This window comes from Trichosurus vulpecula, chromosome 7, assembly GCF_011100635.1.
Source record: "Trichosurus vulpecula isolate mTriVul1 chromosome 7, mTriVul1.pri, whole genome shotgun sequence".
NCBI lineage: Eukaryota > Metazoa > Chordata > Mammalia > Diprotodontia > Phalangeridae > Trichosurus > Trichosurus vulpecula.
This window is the reverse complement of record NC_050579.1, coordinates 158,174,929-158,196,733: the sequence shown is the minus strand read 5'-3', so window position 1 is coordinate 158,196,733 and position 21,805 is coordinate 158,174,929. Positions and strand designations below refer to the sequence as shown.

General features: G+C 39.2%; 1 protein-coding gene across 1 annotated transcript in view; it reads left to right on the top strand.

The window, feature by feature from the left end:
* Positions 1–10,186: 10,186 nt before the first annotated feature.
* The window catches only part of ARMC2 (armadillo repeat containing 2), a 171,502-nt gene continuing 159,883 nt past the window's right edge, over positions 10,187–21,805 (top strand). The window contains exons 1-3 of the mRNA XM_036765854.1: positions 10,187–10,343; positions 19,527–19,789; positions 20,386–20,458. Of these exons, the coding sequence (XP_036621749.1) occupies positions 19,572–19,789; positions 20,386–20,458 (291 nt within the window). The 5' untranslated portion in view covers positions 10,187–10,343; positions 19,527–19,571. The remainder of the gene's footprint in view (positions 10,344–19,526; positions 19,790–20,385; positions 20,459–21,805) is intronic.

Genomic DNA, 21,805 nt, shown 5'->3' with positions numbered 1-21,805 from the left:
CGGGAAGATGCAAGCTTTCACAAGTGGCATTTCATAGTAAGTCACATCTTTATGGCCACAGAACACAACACAGAAGTGTACTGAATACAGGATTCCACCGTGCTTACTGGTTGTTCGTTATTTTTTCTAAAGATATTAATAGTTATTTATTCTCTTTATTAAGATAAGTTCTATGTACTGTGTACTCCAACATATTTGTTTTTACCATATATAGTTGGCATTAATAAAGAGCTCCAAGCTTTACCAAGTACTTTTATATACATCATCTCATTTGATACAAGCTGATGAGATAGGCTTTTATTCCCATTTTACAAATAGGAAGACCGAGAAAGGGTAACTGATTTGCCCAAGCCCACACCACCAATAAATGTCAGAGGTAGAATTTAGTTTAATTATCTTCTGACTCCTAATGAATTGATCTCTACTGTATTGCCTCCATAGATCACAGCTCACTGACGTAGGTAGTCATTATATTTTTTTAAAAAGGCATTTGCTTTTTGAGAATCAAATACCTTTTTGAGAATCAAATACCTCCTCCAATAAGGTGTCTCTCAAATCTAGTACTTGCGGCACTACCCAGACAGTATGATTGGTGAGATGTGGGGTGGAGGTGGGGGTGGGGGGGCGGCATAGGTCGTCGTGGTTGATTTGAATGGAAAGATGCAGAGCCTGAAGGAGGAGCGTTGGCAAAGAACCCTGAGATTAGGGGAGGATTAATGTTGATTAGGCCGAGCCAGCCTGCTCATCCCCCTCATGCTGTTATCTGGGACAATGCTACCTCCTTGTGGAGAAATCCAACAGAGTTTGTTCCAGTACTGAGGAGAAAAAGGGATTGCTTAATACATAGATCTGATCTCAAGTGAGGAAGACTCCTGAGGAGGAGCTGAGCAAAGGTGAAACTGAGGATGGCGAAAAGAAAATGAAAACGCTTCTGGCAATTTTGGCAGCCTGCTTATTCACGACAGCATCAGCAGTGTCTAAGACCCAGCAGATGCCCTGTGGTTTCTGCATTTTTTCAGCACAGTCTGAGTGACCAAACTGATTTAAGTGGAAATTCAGTTGATCGGCTGGCTCTCTGCTGGAAGTACTTGAGAAATGAATTTACTGGGTTTTGCCCTTCTTGCTGCTCAGGGGATTGAAGTGGCCACCGAATGATGGGGAGGGAGCCCTCACTGAGATGGGATATTAATATGGTATTGCTTCTTTTATCATTTGTTTAAACACTTTCTAGAAATGATGACCTTGGTTAAAAAGGGCTTTGATGAGACACAGTGCAACAGTATGGAAGGGGAGGGGCTAGTATATGAGGAGTTAGTGTCTAATGATTTGATTGGTAGAATGACACATTCTAAATACAGATGTCAGAACTGCAGGTGCAGCCCATATAGGGGATGTAGCTAATGGGTGAATGACAACCTGCTGCTTGAAGAGGAGGCCAGATTGTGTTGATACTCACAGTGTCCTCTGGGGTCCAGCAGTCATTATACATGTGCATGCCAGAATCACATAAAATTTCTTGAAATGTGTCAGTTAATCAACAAGCATTTACTATGTGCCAGGCTCTATGTAAGGCACTAGTTGACAATGAGGACAAATTTACTTGGCAACCCTCTGGTCATTGATTTCAAGAAAGAATAAAATAGAGATGTAAGAATTTTGAGCAGAGTCATTGAGCTGATTGCATCAAGCCCTAAAATATTAGAGAACCTCCTTAATGGGATCCCTCATCACTCAAAAAAAAAAAGTTTGGCCTATCTACACAGAAAAAAACCAAGTGCATGAAGAATGCCTATTCCTCAAACTGTGCAATCTGGTGGAATTGACAACACAGAGCTCACTCATCAGTGCCTATACCTTTGACAGACACTGCATATGGAAAATGAGCTAGGGCAAGAAAGGAATAGAGGGAGGAGATCAGGCTAGGTTGCCTCTGGGAAACTGCCAATTTCTTTTAATTACCCCAAGTTTCTCTTTAAAACAAAGGCCTATTTTTTTTTAAATACCAAAAGTCTTCTGGTAATGTTGTATGGCTTTGAGTCGTTGAGTACCAGAATCCCCAAAATAATGACATTGAAGATCTCAAAAAAAAAAGCAACGGACAGATATATACAGGTTATGAACAGGTTGTAATAGATTACATTTGAGGAATTATGCAAAAGTGGTATAAAAGATATAATGAGATAAATGTAGGACTGGAAAATACAACAGGCCAGGGATGGAGCACCTGTGGCCTTGAGGCCACAAGTGACCTTCTAGATCCTTAGGTTCGGCCTTTTAACCGAATCCAATTACTGTAAATCCAATTTTGTTATGTAAAATTTGGATTAATTCAAAAAGCCACACTTAAGGATCTAGAAGGCCACACGTGGCCTCAAGGCCGCAGGTTCCCCACCCCTGCAATAGGCCAATCACATATCAAGAGTGGGGGATAGTCAATGAACAAATTGTTTTACTGGTACCCAAGTAATAGCAAGAGAATGTAAGGGAAGATTTCTATCACTTTGGGTAGAACCTGAATAATAAATTTATGAGAGGGCATGGATGATTGTTGCATAAAATCAGCAAGTATGCATGAGTTGTTATATGCATTGTTTTATTCAATTCAACAAGCATGAAGCACATTCTATGCGTCACATGCTGTGCTAGGTGTTGAGGATACAAAGGAAAAAAAAAGAAATAGTTCCTGCCCTCAAGGAGCTTATGTGTTACTGAAGGGAATGTCCATATCCATTGGAGTAATGGAAAGAGCCTGTTACAGAGATGGACACATACTAAGTGCTTAATAAATACTGCTTAACTGACTCATTCACCACTAAACTATGCTTCTATTCCGCCCTTCACCTATCTTCCTTGTGTTGACACTGTGAGAGGTGTCATTAACCACCAGAAGGAAGCCAAGTCCCCATACCTTATAATCCTTTGAAGGTTCTAGCGCTCAGCACAATGTCTTGTATGTAGCCACCTCTTAATAAATGTTTGTTGAGCTAAATAAAATTGAATTGAATCAAATGGTTTGATATCATGAAATTATTTCTTAATGGTAATTTGACTATTCACAGAAGGAAGCACAGACCTGACTATTCAAGTGACGCACAAAACCTAAAATCACACTATGAATAGTGACATACTAGACATGTTTGATGAAAAAAACCCTCAAAATATGTAAAAGCTAATGTAGTTTCCACATGATTTTTATATTGACAGAATCTCTTGTTAAGCATTATAAATTATCTCAGGACTGAATCAGGGGCATATACTACTGTAAATGTAATAAAGATGTACATATTATCAAGAACCTTTTAGATAAATATAGTGCCATATGTTTTTCCTGCAGGAGCTGGTTTGAGGCAGTTAATCCTTTTAGAAGGTTATTATATTAGATTGTCCTAGTTATGTCAAAGGATGAAGTTGGGGGCTTCTTCATTTGTACAAATGTTGTTGAACATTTAATTTAACATTCTCAGTCTAGTACATAATGAAAAATGACTGTCCACTGAACTTGGAGCAGTAAATATAAACTGCATTTTTGGCAGTTGAAAAATCTGAAATAGATTAATGACACTGTTCTGGTTCTCAGTTACATCCTCTCTGGAAAATAAGGTTGCAACTCTCTTCCTCTCTTCTCTCTCTTATGCCTTACTACTTAACCCAAAAGTAATCAGTTTTTAAAAGAAAATTATTATTAGCTATTAAAATAAATTATATATTTGGCACATATGGGCTATTTTGGAATGAGAGGAAAGCATTTCTCAGAGAAAGCTGAGGTGCTGGGAAATTATTTGTACTTGACATGAATATTTTAAAAAAGGAAAAATACTGAAAATAATTATTTAAAAATGTGCACAGAGTGGAAAAGTATGGGACTGGTAGGGGGAGGGCAAGAGTGAAGATAATTGGGTAGGATAGAAAGTTGGTGAGTGGGGAAGAGGACAATGCCCACTTATCTTGAAATCACTCACTCTTCAAAGGCCTGAATGGTTGAAATTCTGCCCTGTGCCATAGAACTTAGAAATTATCTGGTTCTGCTCTAAGAAGGTTGTTTAGTCTTGCTTCCCCTGACCACCAGTATGAGCAATAACTTGACCGTAATTTTGTGCTTTTATGTCCATACTTCAAAGACAGGTGATTTTATCAACATAGGCATTCCTTACATTGATATAGGTTGTTGGGTATCCAGGGAGGACTAGTGCCTTGGGTGTGAGGGCTTTTCAAGCCATTTTTAGCGCAGCTCATCTACCTTTGAGGTCCACCTGTCACCCAACTCTCACCTGTGGCTCCGAGAAGCTGTAGTGGCCACATCCCAATAAAATGGTCTTGGCAGATGGGCTAAATGAGATGGAGGGTAACCAGCAGGCCTCAAACCTGTCAGTGAGTTAGGAAGATGTCTACCCCAAGCATCGGAAGACTTCCCTTGGTGGAATGGGCAGATGAGAACAGTTTGTTCCAATGGCCATGAAGGTGGCTGAAGCAGGCCTTTTGGTGTGCATAGAGCTTGGTTAGACATCAAAGACACCAAGGTGCATGCCAGACCATTGCCAATCATCCTGACTTTTGTCTTGCCACTGGACTTTGATGACTTTGGAAGAAAGAGTGAGGTTGACGACTTTGTGCAAATCTGCTTCACTTAAGTCTAATCACTCAAGAGTTAAGAAATCACCTCATGATGTCATTAATAACTTCTCAGTACCTTCTTATTGAAGAAGAGGGCAAAGGGGTGCCTTCAACCTGGGCTTCATTACCTGCTATACTTTGACGGACTCTGCACACAGCACAAGCCTCACTTTTGCTGCTGGAGTACCAGGTATTTCCAAATATCCAGATGGGGGTTGAAATGAAGTTGCTGGCATGGCCTCGCCTACCTTGATGCTGGCAGACACCTGTGGCTTAGTGGCAGAGGCAGCTCAAATGAAACTGCTTTTTTAAAGTTAGTAGTGATCTCTTAACTGCCAAATCTGATAGCCTTTCTTTGCCATCCTCATCTTTCTCTTAGTAACTTTTGATACTACTGACCATTCTCTCTCCCTGGATACTTAATGTCTCTTGTCTGTTGTAAAAATGATGCAAATATAACATCTATAAAAACTCTCATATCTGAAAACTGAGAAAAGTTCCCTTAATAAGGAATTAGATTTTTAGAATAACTTTTTTGTCTATTAGTCATGAACAAATTTGAACCATTATGATCATCAATAAACATTTATTGGGCATTCACCTATTGCGTGAGGGTGCGCAAGGCATTTTAGGCAATGGAAACATGAGAGCTATCATATTTAAAGGCTTGGTAATATTAAAATGAGACCATAAATCAGGAACTAATTTTGTCCCTTTAATTCTGTCAGAAAAAAGATATCTTCATGTGGCCTTTTCAGTTTGCGAACTATGCTAAATACCTGGAATAGTTCAATAGCCTGAGAGGTACCACTTAAACAGTCAAGGCTTGTGGGGTTAGTAAACATTCAGGATGGGAAGAAAAAAGGAGTGTACTCTATATAAATTGTAGTTCAGTATATTCCTCTGTAGCAGGCTGCTATCACTCCTTTTATCATTTCTTCAACCCTGAGGCAGGATTCACTCACGAGTTGTTTTTAGTCATGACTGACTCTTCGTGACTCCATTTGGAATTTCCTTGGCAGAGATACTAGAGAGTGGTTTGCCATTGCTTTCTCCGGCTCATTTTACAGATGAGGAAACTGAGGCAAACAGGGTTAAGTGACTTGCCCAGGGTCACATAGCTAGTAAGGGTCTGAGGTTGGATTTGAACTCAGGAATATGAGTCTTCTTGACTTCAGGCCAGGCATTCTATCCACTGTGCCATTAGGCTGCCCTCAGTTGATTGAAGAAGAATAAAAGCTATGACTCCCACAATGCCACGTGCCAAAGTTCCATGGGAGAAAACCTGTAACATCAGCAGGTACTGCTTGGTGAATGAAAACTGATGGGAGAAAAAGGCAAGTCACACTATGTGAGTAGAGAGGAGACATCTGAGGATATAGAAATGGTGAGTGCTAGATGCAGGCTGTTGGCTGGGTGCTTGAGGTAAAACAGACTGTGAGAATTGTGGTACCCTGGCTGGGCCATGCAAATCAGCAATGGACTAATGGATATATTTTGGGTATATAGAAACAGTTCTAATTCTACCCAGACTGGATGGATTTCCTTATCGGCATTGCACATTTATCCCTTGTTGCTGGACTCTGGCCTGAGCCATATCTATTATAGAAGTTAATACATCAGTGTATTTTAATTTCTGTTTGTCTCAGTTTCCTCAACTATAAATTCTGGGCTTCTTGTGAGGATCAGTATGATAGTATCTGTAAAGTGCTTAGCACGGTGCCTAGCACATAGTAGGCACTATATAAATGTTAGCTGCTATTGCTATTATTACTACTATTATTATTAGCCTAAGAAAGGAAGTATGGTATAGTGGATAGAGGGGCCTCAGAGACTTGCCTTTGACACATACAGGCTGTGTGACTTCAGGAAGGTCACCTAACCTCTCAGTGCCTGGGTGATTCTCTAAGGCTAACAATAGTGGAGCTGTTGCCAGTCTTCAATGATAGAGAAGTTTCCTTACTAGGATTTTCCCACAAGGATGACCTCATGGGCTTTCTTTAAAAAAAATGTATGTTCAAAATGCTTAATTGGTTGCCTTGGTCACTAGCAGGTGAATTGACTTAAAAAACATAGCATTTAGCTAAATTCAAAGGTTCCCTAAGTTAAAACACAGAGACCCTCTGGGTGAGACCAAGACACAAACTGTATAGTTGTCTAGTTATGGAGAAGTGTCCAAGATTGAGCATGATCTGAACTTCTTCAGTCAACATACTGGTTATACTTTATGCTTTAAAATTAGTATGCAAAGTTAATGTGATCTGATTACTTTTAAACTAATTTCTTACATGGGGTGATTGGAAGATTTAGATGCACCTGGACTGCATATTGACAAAAGCCAGATGCATCTTCAAGTATTTGCATTGTTATTTTAAAATAATTCCATGTTAGAATCACTGTTTTCCCCCTTGTGGAGTCACATCTCTGAAATTATTAAAAAAGATAATGGGGAAATATATATGATATACAGAAAATACTTTTACATAACTTTCTGAGAATACATAAAACACAGTAAACTACAATTATTGAACACTAAATTTATGTGATGTGGATTGCACAAACTGTAGACTAGGAGTATGAGGAACTGAGATGATTGTGAGCTGATAAGTTGCATTTTTTTTTTGCACTTAATAAGCCTGTGCTTTTTTTTTTTTTAACAGTCCATCTACCCATAGGCTCTGGCCTGCCTGCACGCCAAGAGTGGAAGAAAGAACCTTCAAATTAATATTAATATTCTTAGGTCCTCCACAAATATAATTCTCAAGTGAGCTGACAAAAAAAAACCCAAACGAAAAACAAACAAAAAAACCCTAAAACTTTATCTAATGGCATCAGTGTTCTGGGAAATTGTAGTATTGATGATGTAGGTCAAGTCAAATTTTGGTTAAAAAATCTTCAACCTAGCTCTCTTCTTGTCTGACCTAACATATCAATCATAACACAGAAATTCTGTGTCAGAAATGTTGCCGCTAACAGAGCATAACAATAAAGACAATGGCATTCTGTTTGTTTAGTCCTCCGGTAACCATGGAGGAAGAGGTACAGTAGGTCAGTATAATTCCCTTTTGCTGTTATGCCCTAATTATTTCCCTACACTGTGCACCCCATTGAGATAGATAGGGTAATTTAATCTCTTCAAATGTTTTCTGTCACTCCACCTTTCTCATACTTTTCAATTGTTTGAACTTTCCTGATATTCGCATTCAGAATGAGTTGGCTAGATAAGGTTTCCAGTAAACATGTATTTACCTAATGGGATCCTAGGAATCTGGGACTGATTTTTTGTACTCTTGGAATTTGAGAATATTCTCATGTTTGGGGGCTAATTGCAGAACGATGTGATGATACAAGCAGGGCCACCTTGAACTGTAGGCTTGACAGCATGTGATAATTAATTAAGGTGTATGGTGAAGATTTTCTTAAGTCAGTTAACAAATACGAAGAGCTTAGTTCAATTAGTCATTTGTTATATGTTATGTGCTCATAATTGTGTGTGCTCCGTGGAGTTAAAAAAAAGTGTCACTTCTTAAAGAGCTTATCATTTTAGGAAGATGAGACATCCACATAAGCATGAAATAGATAATACTATCGTTGCAAAAGGACTTCGAGTCCATTTTGTTCAGTGGCAAGAACAGATGACTGTACATAAGGTGCTTAATAAAGCATTTAGCTAGTGGCTAAATCTTTGTAAATCATGGCAAAAGGAAGGTCTATGACAGTTACATGACAAAAAAAAAATAAGTAAACACAAGCAATCAAGTTTCTCTGGGTAAAGCTGACATAATTTAAGGACTCTTGGTCTTAAGTGTGGGGTTTAGGGCTCAGTTCCCTAAAGGAAATAAACAGGATTACAGGGATAGGCAGCTAATGATTGAATCTACCAAAGATTGTATGCCAAGACCTGTTGCTTCCTACCAACTGTCACTGCAACGTTAGCAGGTCAATGGCTTTTATGATAAAATAGTAATACGTATATCATGGCATATATTAAAAATGTTACCATCAAAACATGATGAAGACAGAATAATTTTCTAATGGAATGCCCTAAGTTCCTTCTATTATGTAAGAAATGGATTCTAAATACAAGACTCTGATTCCCCAGTGATTTCTGTATAACTATTGCCACTAGAGATTTAAAGTTTTCAGAGACTATTCATTTGGCAAAATTTGGGGGAAGCTTTTAAAATCAATAACTTTTTAGTACCTGCTTTGTACAGAGCATTAAGCTAGATATAATCCAAGAATTCAAGATGTTGCTGAAAAATGGCAAACTTAAAGAATTCTTTTTGGGGACAAATGATGTCCTCCTTTAGGGTGCTAGCTAAGTTTCTTTTTCCTTCGAATTCCAAAATGATTTGCTGCTGATGTTTGGATGGGGCAAGTCATTTAGCATCCCTCGGGCTCAAATGTTTCATCTGTAAAATGAAGGCATTAGATGAGGTGGTCGCTAAGATTTTTTCCAAGTGTAGATGTAGTGATCTAGGGTTACTCCCTCCACCAGTAGATATTGTAAAGTCATCACACAACTCTTCAGTCTGTCTTTTCCATGTTTCCCTATAAATCTGCCAAAGAGGATCTATCAGTTGTTCTAGTGTTGGAGAGGAGAGGCAACAATTTATCACTGCCTTATTTTACTAGTAAGTACTATTCCTATTCATATAGAGAACCCAAGTTAGCTTAATGGAACAATGTTAACTACTTTGTAATTCCTTTATTAGGAAGATTTTGTGGTCAAAAATCTTCAGCATCTATGTTGCCATATTTTAGTTTTCCTTTCATTCTTTAAGTGAGCTATTAATATCCCTACTGGCTATCTGCTAATTAGTAATGTATTGCTTTTTGACTTAAATTTTTACTGAAATTCCTTGTCAATCAACTCTTCTCTTGTTAATGCCTTGTTTCTCCAATTAGATAAGTTCTTGGAATAGTGACTTCACATCTTTCTATCTTCCCCCTCCCCAGGCCACTGTTAGTGAGGTCTAACACCCAATTAAGTGGTAGTGTTTATCGTTTTAGTTATGTTTAACACTAAAAACTATTTCTAAGTTGGCTAACTATGATGACAGGAATATTTTTGTTTTCTTTAACTAGAAGAATAGAACTGAGTATTGACTGAGTTTTAATTAACTTTTAACTAGGTTACAGAGATCTGTCAGTGGGCACTCTTAAAGTGATGGTGATGAAGAAATTATAACGAGTATAGTATTGAATTCGGTTCACCTTAATAAGCATTTATTAAATGCCCACTATGTGTCCAAGTAGATAGGGATACAAAGACAGGAAAAAGAAACAGTTGCTGCCCTCAAGGAGCTTACATTCACCGGGGACGAGCAACATATATAAATATCATCTGTGTCTATAGATGATACAAAAGGTATGTCAAACAAATATAAACTTCTACCCCATGCCACTCCGTTCCGTCTCATGCCACCTCATCCCACCCTTACCTAGCTGTCCAGATAGCGACAGCCTGTCAGTCTTCCCGCCTCCCTCCTCCCCGCTTCCCCCGCCCGCTGAGCCCGCCTAAACGCATGCGTCAGGACCGTCCGCGCATGCCCAGTTGCCTTGCGGCGCTCTAGAGGTCTTCCCAACTCCGCTCTCTCCAGGCTTCCCTGTCCTGCCTGTGCCCTGGCTTCAGCTACTGTCTTCGCCTCCGCTACCGCCTCCTCCGAGAGGCTGGAAAAATGAGCTGAGCCTCAGTCACCGACGTTTCCAGCGCTGACAACATACAGGTGCTTCTGGTTATTCTAGAGCCCCCTCCCTGGCGTCCCTTCCCTTCGCTCGGGCCGTCGCCGCAGTGTACCCGGGGGCCACGGGCTCCTGAGACGGGGAAGCGGGGCCTGGAAGGCTGGGCTGGCGGGAGAAGGCAGTTTGTGTACGGTTACCATGGAGACGGAGGGCCGGCCTGGCTGCTGCAGCCTGCCGCTTGCACAGTCTGGGAGCCCCGCGAACCGCGGAGCGCGGGCCTGGGGGGGCCCCCCCAGGTTGTGGTTGATGGAAAGCGCTGAGCGACTTTAGCAAGACCTGCGGTCCTAGGGTGCTGGGGAAGTTGCTTCTCTGTCGCATCTTTCCCTCTCTCTACATGGACGCTGTCTGGGGTTGGTTAGACTGGGCTGGAGTCTCCGAGGGTCTCTTCCCCTCTTTCCCCACCCCCTTCCCCCGTCTCGGAGAATACAGAGAGCAGACACCTGGGGAGACTGAGGCGGGAGGGACATGGGCCAGAAGTGATGCATTGACCTCACCTCTAGATTTAGGCAGAGGAGGAAACAGTGGCAGAACCAGGGAAAGACTGTAACTAGGCTTTCCAGCTAGGTCATGACCCCCGCCTCCTTTTATGAGGATCTTTACTAATAGACGAAGAAATCAGGATATTAGCATGTGGTACTGTAATTCACCGAAAGGTAATACTACTGTTACTACTAATTCCTAATAACCCACTTTTACGTAGTATGGTTAAGGTTTGCAAAGCACTTTACATACAATATCTCCATTTGTTCCTTATGGCAACATTTTGGGGGATCGGCTGTTCATATTGTTTCCATTTTACAGATGAAGAAACCGAGGCTTCGGGAGTGTAAGTGATTTGCTCAGTTATAATACGTCTCTCATACTTAACTGATGTAGATTTTTTGGGGGGGGATAAAAATCTTGTATAAAAGCTAGTCAGACAAAGTTTATTCTGTTTGCTTTTCAAATCTTCCCTCCCACCTTTCCTGCCTCACCAGATCGGCTACTTTTTTTTTAAACTATATAAGTCAGGTCCATTCTCTAATAGAGCATTACTGATGGTCCCCCATAATACTTGATAAAAATTCTCTTGCTGCATGAAAACACAAAGCTAAAAACATATGAAACAGATGCATTAAAACCACTCTGAACAAAATAGCAGTATCTCCCCTATCTTTTCTATTTCCTTAAGGTGGTATTTTTTTGTATGCATCAACAATTTTTAAAAACTAATGCTTTTTTACTTATGTGGATAATTGATTTGTACTCCTTAAAAATGTAAAGTTGCTTACTGTCATTATAGCCTTTAGGTACTTATTTCAAATAGAAATAAGGAATATGCTACTTTACTAGCCCTTATATTGAAAGGTAAAATAACTTCATTATATAGAAGGGAATTTCTTAGACTCATGTCATCTGTAGAACTGTTCAGCTTCTTTCTTGTTAAAAGCATGGATTTATAGAACAGCATTAGCAAGAGTGTTTTGCTCTCAACATCTATGTTTAGAATTAGGCTTATATAAGATTATAAATGAATGCTTTGAATTTCTTCCAGACACCAATAGGGAATATTTTGCTATTCTGACTAATGTTACCCAGCATATAGCATTTGCTTCATTTGGCAGGAGAGTTTTTGGAAGGTTTAAAATTTCAGTCATTATGTCATCTTATTTTGGAGATGTACTTTCCAGGAAATGTGCAAGGCCTTAGAGAACAATTTGAATGTTTTCTTTTAAGGTTCAGTATAAGACCAAAAAAGCAGTGTACCATGAACAAAAACAATTCTATCATGTGCCTCAGCTCATATCCTAAAGATTCACTGTACTTTGGGTTACTCTCTTGTTTGTGTGTGACGTGTCCCACCTGATCTATGTATAATCTGTGCAAACTCTTATATTCTAAAGCAGTTTCTAGTGTACCATGCCTGGCACATAGTAGGTACTTAATTAATGTTTATTTAATTACATTTGAAGTTATAAGATCTCATTTCAAATCTTATCCCTGATGCTTATGTGACTTTGGGCAGATTACTTTATCTTTGAGCCTTAGTTTCTTCACCTGTAAAATGAAGACATCTCTGAAAGTCCCTATAGCTCTAAGTCTTTGAACCTATTCTCTCCTTAAAAATTGGGCTAACTGTGTGAGGACTGTTTAGTAGTAATCGACCCTTCTTATACAACTGCTGGCGATCAAGTGGATGAAAGGTGACTAGATTTCACCAAGGCATTTAACAAAGCGTCTGATTTTGTTTAGCTGTCCTTCTGCCTAAGAGGGAAATATGTGGCCAGATGAAAGTACAGTTAGGATGGATCCAGCCTGACTGGACCCAAAATGTTCTTGATGGGTTGATGTTAACTTGGAGCATATCTCTAGCTGAGTTTCTCAGGGAAAGAGTCTCTTCTTGGGCCTTGGGAATTCAACAGTTGTTATGAAAGACTTGAAAGAAGGAGTATGTGGCATGCTTTTCCATTCTGTAAATGACGCTTAATAGTTGGATGACAGAATTAGTATCTAGAAAGAACCAGACATGTTAGAACAGTTGGCTGGGTTTCAAATAGTGATCTTTATTAGAGGTATATCCTGTAATTTGCAGAAAAAGATCTAACTTTGTTTAAACAACTTAGCTTGACAAATGCAAGACCAGTCTACCAATAAGCATTTATTGCTCTGTCAGATATGGAGACTAAAAGACAGAAAGGAAACAATCCTTGCTCCTCCAGAAATAATCCTCTTTAAAGGATTCAAGAATCCCTTCAAATCCAAGTGCTCCCTTCTTCCAAAGCTGCTAATGTCTTCCCCTCAAACAAATTACCTTATATATTTTTTTTTAAGTATGAGATGCATTGGATAGGGAGCTAGCCTCAGATCTGGGAAGACCCAGATTTAAGACCTATCTCTGACATGTACTGGCTGTTTGACCCAGGGCCAGTCACTTGACCTCTTACTGCCCTAGATAATTCTTCCTTTCTCTATTCAAAAATTTATTTATTGGAAGGGGTGGAGCCAAGATGGCAGAGTGAAGGCAGGGACATGTCTGAGCTATCCCCCCAACCCTTCCACATACCTGTAAAAAATGACTCTAAACAAATTCTAGGGCAGCAGAACCCACAGAAAGACAGAGTGAAACAAATTTCCAGCCCAAATCTGGAAGGTTGAAGGAAAAGTTCAGTTGCACCAGGCTGAGAGAGGAGCGCAGTCCAGTGCAGGCTGTGCCAGCACACACTGGGCTCCAGCAAACCGCAGCAAGCCTTGAGGGACTGAATCACTGGCAGCTGTAGTGGTTTCCATACTTCTCAACCCACAAACACTGAAGACAACTTAGAAGGTCAGCAGAAAAGGTATGTCGGACCTGGTGAGAGAGGAGCTCAGTTCTAGCTGCAGCCCCAGCACACCAGGAGCAGATTTTGGGAGTGACTGTATCAGCAGTGGCACTGGTGGTAGCAGTGTGTGTTGGTAAGCTAAATGGGCTCTTAGCACTTAGTTGGCCTTTGTTTCCTTTGAGTAATTCAGTGTATTTCATTGAGCCTCACTAGGTGCTAAGCTCCAGGCCCAAACCCCTATTAGGTGTGGAACCTATGTGGGTGTGGATTGGTGACTGGGGTGGGGCCCAAGGTGGGGCTGGCTAAGGGGAGGTGCTAACTCCAGAGCCATGCCATCTTGAGTCTTACTAAGTGCTAAGCCCCAGGCTCTAACCCCTGTTAGGTGTTAACCTAATGTGGATGTGAACCTTCCAGGGTCCTAAGGGGAGAGGCTAACTCAAGAGCCAATCATAGCAGCCTAAGTTCTGGTCATTCAGATGACATTTGATGACGACTAAAGCCCTATCAGAAGAGAGGACAGAGCCATTTGTGTGGGGCTCTCACTCGTGGTGGTGCTGAGGCAGAGACTCCGGGCAGCTGTAGCTAAGGGCCCTCCAGCTTGTGACCTGGATGCTGAGACTTTGTTAAACTCTGGTAACTGTGAATTGGGATTTGAATCAGACAAGGTCTGTCTGTCGATGTTTGTAATTTGTTTGTATTTGTTCTGAAGTTCAGGGTGCTGGCTTTTTCCCCTGAACTAAGTGAATAATATTTGTATGTTGAATTAAAGTAAGCTTGTCAACCCCTTCACATAGCTTTCCTTAGTTAAGCAGATCAAAAGAACCTGTGCTCTTGCAGCGTGCTGGTAGCATTCTTGTTGTTGGGCTTTCTCCCCCACAACAGCTGCTAGCTGGATTGTTGAAACACAGTGGCAGTGGCTTCTTCTGGAGCTCTCGGCAAACAGATGGTGAGAAGATCGAACAGCTGATCAGGAGATTACAGGGGTCTCTTCGCTGACACTGAGGTAGGACTCTGTTGCTTTGCCCATACTTGGATCTGGGTGGCAGTCCTGGGGTGAGGAGGAGCACTGGCGTAGCACAGCTTGTGGCAACAGTGGAGAGGGAACCCTCCTCACAGTTCCAGGGCAAAAAAGAGTGCTTGTGGTCACTCACAGACCAGAGCATAGGCCAGGAGAGGAGTAAAGACCTTTACTTAGATCAAACCATCTTGGAAGAAATGAAAACTTAAGGTCCCTAGAAGGATTTCTGAAAATAGCTGCACAAAACCCCTAAAGCATGGGAAAGTAGACCCTCCACACTGGAAGCAGACACCTATCTTAACAAAGACTTAAAAAGTCAAGTAATTGGCTGGGAAAATGAACAAACAACAGAAAGAATTCTGACAGTAGAAAGTTATCAAGGTGACAAGGAAGATCAAAACTCAGAAGAAGAAAACACACTCAGAAGATGATAACAAAGTCAAAGCTCCTACGTGCAAAGCCTCCAAGAAAAATATTAATTGGTCTCAGGCCATGGAAGAGCTCAAAAAGGATTTTGAAAATCAAGTAAGAGAAGTAGAGGACAAATTGGGAAGAGAAATGAGTGTAATGCAAGAAAATAATGAAAAATGAGTCAACAGCTTGGTAAAGGAAACTCCAAAAATACTGAAGAAAATAACACCTTAAAAATAGCCTTGAAAGCAGAATTGGACAAATGGAAAAGGAAGTCCAGAACCCCACTGAAGAAAATAATTCCTTGAAAATTAGAACGGAGCAAATGGAAGCTAATGACTCTGAGAAATCAAGAAATTATAAAAACAGAACCAAAAGAATTAAAGAATAGAAGATAATGTGAAATATCTCATTGGATATCTGATCTGAAAAATAGATCTGGGAAAGATAATTTAAAAATTATTGGACTACCTAAAGGCCATGATGAAAAAAAAAAAGAGCCTCAACATCATCTTTCAAGAAATTATCAAGGAAAACTGCCCTGGTTTTGTATCAGCAAGGCAATAAACACAACATCAATGATAGTTATGAATATGTCTATGTAGTTCAGTATCACAAGGTATGAGAGACTCTCCATAAAGAAGGTGAAAGAAGCATAATATTTATTCAGACATCAGAAAATCATATCCCATAACCAAATGTTCAGCTCCCATAGCCAGTCAACCCACTTTATCATAACAGCAAGGAACTTAAAACCCCATGTAACAGCCTGGAGCCTCTCTATCCCAAAACCTCTCTGACCCCTGCTGGGTCTTCCCCCAAACAAACTCACAGTACAGCTAACTCAGCCTGTTCAGTTCTAACAATCATGAGGGCAGCCATTAGCAGCCATAACATCTTTTCTCTCTCTCTCTCTGCATTTCCTGTGACATAACTTCCTTTTCCTGTCAGGAAGCTCCTCCTACCACATGTAACTTAGGCTTCCTGTGACATAAGCAGGTCACATGGCCTATTAATGGGTGGGAAATATCTTCAAGTCTAATTGCTACTACAATATTCTAGAACCAGAGGGTAAAATAGAAATTGAAAGAATTCCCCAATCACCTCCAGAACAAGATCCCAAAATGAAAACTCCAAGGAATATTGTAGCCAAATTCCAGAATTCCCAGGTCAAGGAGAAAAATTGCAAGGAGCCAGAAAGAAACAATCCAAGTATTGTGGAACCACAATCAGGATAACATATGATTTAGTAGCTTCTACATTAAGGGATCAGAGGGCTTGGAATATGATATTCTGGAGGTCAAAGGAGCTAGGATTAAAACCAAGAATCACCTACCCAGCAAAACTGAATGTAATCCATGAGGGGAAAAAAATTGACATTCAGTGACATAGAGGAGTTTAATGTATTCCTGACTAAAGACCAGAGCTAGAATATTTTACTTTCAGATACAAGACTCAAGAGAAACATGAAAAGGTAGATAGGAAGGAGAAATCATAAGGGACATATTAAAGTTGAACTATTTTACATTCTTACATGGAAAGATATTTGTAATTTATGAGAATTTTCTTATTATTAGGGTAGTTAGAGGGAATATATATATATATTTATGTATATATGTACATATATATATAATATAAAGAGGGCACAGGGTGAGTAGAATATGAAGGGATGATATCTAAAAAATAAAATTAAGGGGTGAAAGAGAGGAATGTGCTAGGAGAGGGAGAAAGGGAAAGGTAGAGTGGGCTAAATTATCTCACATAAAAGAGGCAAGAAAAAGCTTTTACAGTGGAGGGAAAAAGGGGGGGAGGTGACAGGGAATGAGTGAACCTTGTTCTCATTGGAATTGACACTCAATTGGGTATGGAAATCTGTCTTACCCTACGGGGGAAGGGGATAAGGGGGGGAGCTGATAGAAGGGAGGGCAGATTGGGGGAGGGGGGTAATCAGAAGCAAACTCTTTTGAGGATGGACAGGGTGAAAGGAGAGAATAGAATAAGGGGGGGGCAGGATGGGATGAAGGAAAATATTATGGAAGTGTTTTTTATGACTGCGCATGTGTAACCTATATCGAATTGCCTGCCTTCTCAACGAGGGTGGGGAGGGAGGGAGGAAGGAAGGGAGAGTATTTCTTGATCAGAATTGCTAAGTCTTTCACAGCTGATCATTGTTATAGTACTGCTGTTACTATGTACAGTATTCTGGTTCTGCTTACTTCACTTTGAATCAGTTCACATAAGTCTTCTTAGGTTTTTCTGAGACCATCCCCCTCATCATTTCTTATAGCATAATAGATAACTATCTTAAGATTGTTAAGTTTTGGGGAAGATGTCGACCTTCATTGATAGAAGTAATTACATATTTTGCATATACTTGCAGTATAGGCTATCTTCCCTGATAGAATGTAAGCTCTTTGAGGGCATGGACTGTTTACATTTTTGTTTTTGTATTTCCATCATGAAGCACAATACCTGGTGTGTGGTAGGTGCTTAATGAATGCTTGATAATTGAATGATTAATATAAGAACATAGAAATATTTACAGAATAAATTCAAGGTAGTTTGGTAGGGTTGGGAAGAGGTACTAGTAGCTAGTGGAGGGGAATCAGCAAATGGTTCATATGGAAGGTGATACTTGAGCTCAGTTTTGAGGGGGATGAGATTCCAAGAGGCCATGATTAGGCATGAGTAGGATGCTTTGAAAGGTTATGTTTCCCTTTCCAGGAGGTCTTCAAGTATATATTGGATGACCACTTGGTAAGGATGTTGTAATGGTTATTCCTCTTTACCAGCGGATGTCCTGTCTGTCTCCAAGATACTCATCTTTTCCATATGAAAAGAACATTTTGATTTTATTTTTCATATGATTCTTTTTCCATCTAACACACAAATTAGAAATTGGGATCTGATAGGAGTTGAAAGCCATATGTTCTGGATGTTTTAGGCAATAGCTTCAATATTTGGAGTCACATTGTGGAAAGTCCTTCTTTGCTGCCTTAGAGTACCATCCATTGATATCTGCTTCCATAAGGGAATACAGTAATATGCACACACATCACAAACCTTTCATTTTTGTTAAGAATTGTTTTTCTTAAGTTTTAAAAAAACAAAACATCCATTAGCTCATATGGTTTTAGTAACTTCTCTAGTTGTGTATATATATTTTTTAGTTTGGGGAAGCTTAATTTTTTTTCAATAAGCAAACAATTTTTCTATATTTTAGAAATTAATGGTTTGTTTTAAAGCTGAGAGATTTAATTTTAATTTTTAAAGTATATGACAAACTTGCCTGTGGCATCTTACCTATGCAATGTTAAAAAAGTAGAAGTATAGTAAGAATCTGCATGGTCATGAGCTGATATATTAAGCATTATTCTTTAGGAGCTCTTGCCAAAGAGCTGTTTAATGAAAATCATAGTGGAGTAGAGCTGGAAGGGATCATAGAGATTGTCTAGGACAACCCCTTTATTTTATAGATGAGTTTTCAGTGGTCTTTTAACAGTATTCATAATTGTCTGTTGAAATTTGATACATATTTTCTGGAACAAACTTCTAGAGCTAAATATGATTTATAATAATTCACTTTAAGCATATTATAGACAGTTATTCAGCTGAACTTTTCTCTGAAGTTTGTTGAAAAAATCCATATTTTGGGAAAAGCTTCTATCCTTTATGTTTATATTAGTCATTGTTCTTACAATTAGTACAGGTAGGATATAGTCAGGTAACAGGGTGGAAAAGAAATGTTATTTAACAGTCCTTCTTAGCAGGACCCTGATCACCTTGAAGGTTGGAAGAGCAAAGGATATGCAGTATTTGGAAAGCAGCATTCATTAAAATAAATGAATGGCAAATAAATAAAAAATGAATAAGTGGTAAAAATGAAATGAGGGAAGGGAATATATCCGAAAAACTACTTTTCTTTCTCATTTAGCTTATTATACTGTAATTTCTAATTTTATTTCCTTTAAGACAAGTTAATGTCATATCTTAATTATCTGTATCTCATGGAAAGTAGTAGGGTTATGGAGGAGTGAAGAAAAGTAGTAGGTATTGAGCTAGATATTTATTCATTTCTGTCCCTATTGTAAGTTGTATTACTTAAATCCTTATATATCTTGTCCTATGGAAAGGGGGCTAAGGGTTTCTGCTATGCTTGTTATGCAGATAGTGAGAGGATGTGGGACAGTCTATTCTTATCTACTTTTCTAATGGTAACATTCTAGGATATAGGATAGTTATGGTTTTGATTTTTAAGAGTAATAAATATTCATTTGAAATGGTTTCTTCCTTGAAATGTTTGTCATGATTTTAAATATTCATTAACATTTAGCATTTGAAAGTATAGCAAAAGGTAATATAGATTATTTAAGCATTCACTGTGAATCTTTAATTGTATCTTATTAACAAATAATTGATGTGCTGCTATCTATCTGCAGTGTGTGGTGTGCTTCCCGAAGGGTAGTTTGCCTCAAAAAAGAAAGATGCAGTCTTCACATGATAAAAAATTAGAAAAACTGGACCCATTTTATAGACGTTCATTATCTAAGCAGAAGACCAGTGCAGAGATCATCAATGAAGCACGAAATGCATTAAGGACAGTTAGAACTGAGAGACCATTTACACCACGTGAAGATCAAAGAAAACTTTTTGGACCTGCATCTTCAAGAACAGCAGATAATAGACCTCCTTCGTCATTTAGGTACCTGACATTTTTGTTTCTGTGTAGTGTTAAAAGTTCATGAAACCGAGTGGCCTTTTTCCTATTCTTCTATTTAGGGGTAGGTGTTTATGAATTTGATTACTGCTGGTGAATTCCTTACCCTCTCCTTAGTGATCCTTTGTGACTAGGAAAGTCCTATGCCTTAAAACTTATAGTAGTGGTTTATAAGTCATATTTATAGAGAATGGCACAAAATAATTTTTATACTATGGATGTATCATTTCGTCAATCAGTGTGCTTTGTCTCACCTGAAAATTATTAAAAGGAGTTCATCATTAAATATTCTTAATTGAATGTTCCAAATTTTAATTTTCATGCTATGGATGAGTTATTTTATTGGTCAGTGTACTTTATTTACCTCACCTGAAAATTGTGAAAAGAAGTTTGTTGTTAAATGTTCTTAATTTTTTCCAATTTTGAATTACCTTTATCCCTAAAATTTAAAATCCTAAATACACATGTTTTTATTATGTTTGCAACATGTTAACTTTTATTAGCTGAAAATAAAACATATCCTAGAAATAAAATATTTAAGTATGCAGAAGCTAATGTGTTTTCAATGTTTCTTATGCTAGCCTTCATGCTTCCAGCTTTGAATCATCTGATTCAAGACCAATTTCTGGTACACGTCTCAGTCCACTAGAGCTTGTGAGTATCTTTTGTTACAGTGTTGTGTAATAGCATTGACATGAAATACTTAGAATGAGCACTTCCCTATATTTTAAGAAGACTGGTAAAGAGGTAGATGTGACCTAATTGTAATTTTATGTATATAGGTTGTGTTGCATTAACTCCAATAGGACATTCAGGAGGTGACAAGACAGTTCCTTGATAATGTTATTATAATGTGATAGTAAAGAAAAGAATTTGGCAAAAAAAAAAGTTTCTCTATAATTATCTAGGTTGATTGTGACAGTAACCCTGCAAGGAAGATTAGAATTTTGAAAATACCAACTTATGAGAAAAGTAAGATGCTAAGAGATTAAATACAAGCAAATGTGTAACAAGTATAGACAAGTTCTTGGTAATGAATCACGTAAGAGTTCCCTAACCCTGGAGGTCACATTGGCTGTGGACCACCTACAACATAAGAGTCTTTACTAAGATGAACTTAACAGATATGCTTTGCCCTAGCCTGAGTAGGCTGGGGACATTTGATTCTAGCAATCAGTTAATCAGTAATCACTGTTCAAGCACCTACTAAGTGCCAGGCATTGACAAAGAATGGAATAATCCTGCATTCTCAAGGACCTCACTTTCTGAAGGGCTGAGGTCTAAGCATGTGGGGCTGGATAGGTAGCTCTGGGAGTCGTCTGCATAGAGAACCAAATATGTCACCAAGTGATAAAGTGTGAAGAGAGAAGAGAACTGGGTTCAGAACAGAGCCCTGGGGAATGCTCGCAGTCAGGGAGTGTGATGGGGATAGATAATGAACCAGCAAAGCAGACTAAGAAGGTGTATGCTCATAGGTGGGAGAAGGAGGCGAGAGAGCAGCATTATGGAAATCCAGGGAGGATATAATATTCTGGAGGAGATTGTGGTGGTCAGCAGAGTTAACATGCAGCAGAGAGGTCTAGGAGGATAACTGCTGAGAAAAGAACATTGGTTTTGTCAATTAAGAGGTCATTGGGGTGGGGTTGGAGGGCAGAGAGAGAGAGACAGAAAGAGTGTGTGTGTGTGTGTGTGTGTGTGTGTGTGTGTGCTCGAGTATATGTGAGAGAGAGAGAGAGGGAGAATATGAATGGTTTCAGTTGACTGGTTGAATGATGGGGTTGGAAGCCAGATTCCAGAGGAGCAAATGAGAGGGAATGGAGAAAATAAGGGTAAGACAACTTTTTCAGGATTTTTGGCTGAGAAATGGATGACATATACAGGATAGTGGTTTAGTTTTTGGTAGGACCAGAAGTGTCCCTGGGACTTGAGGAGATTGAGGAACTGGGAATTTAGAGTATTTGAACCACCATTAACATGAGTGTTGAAGGCCCTGGAAAGAGA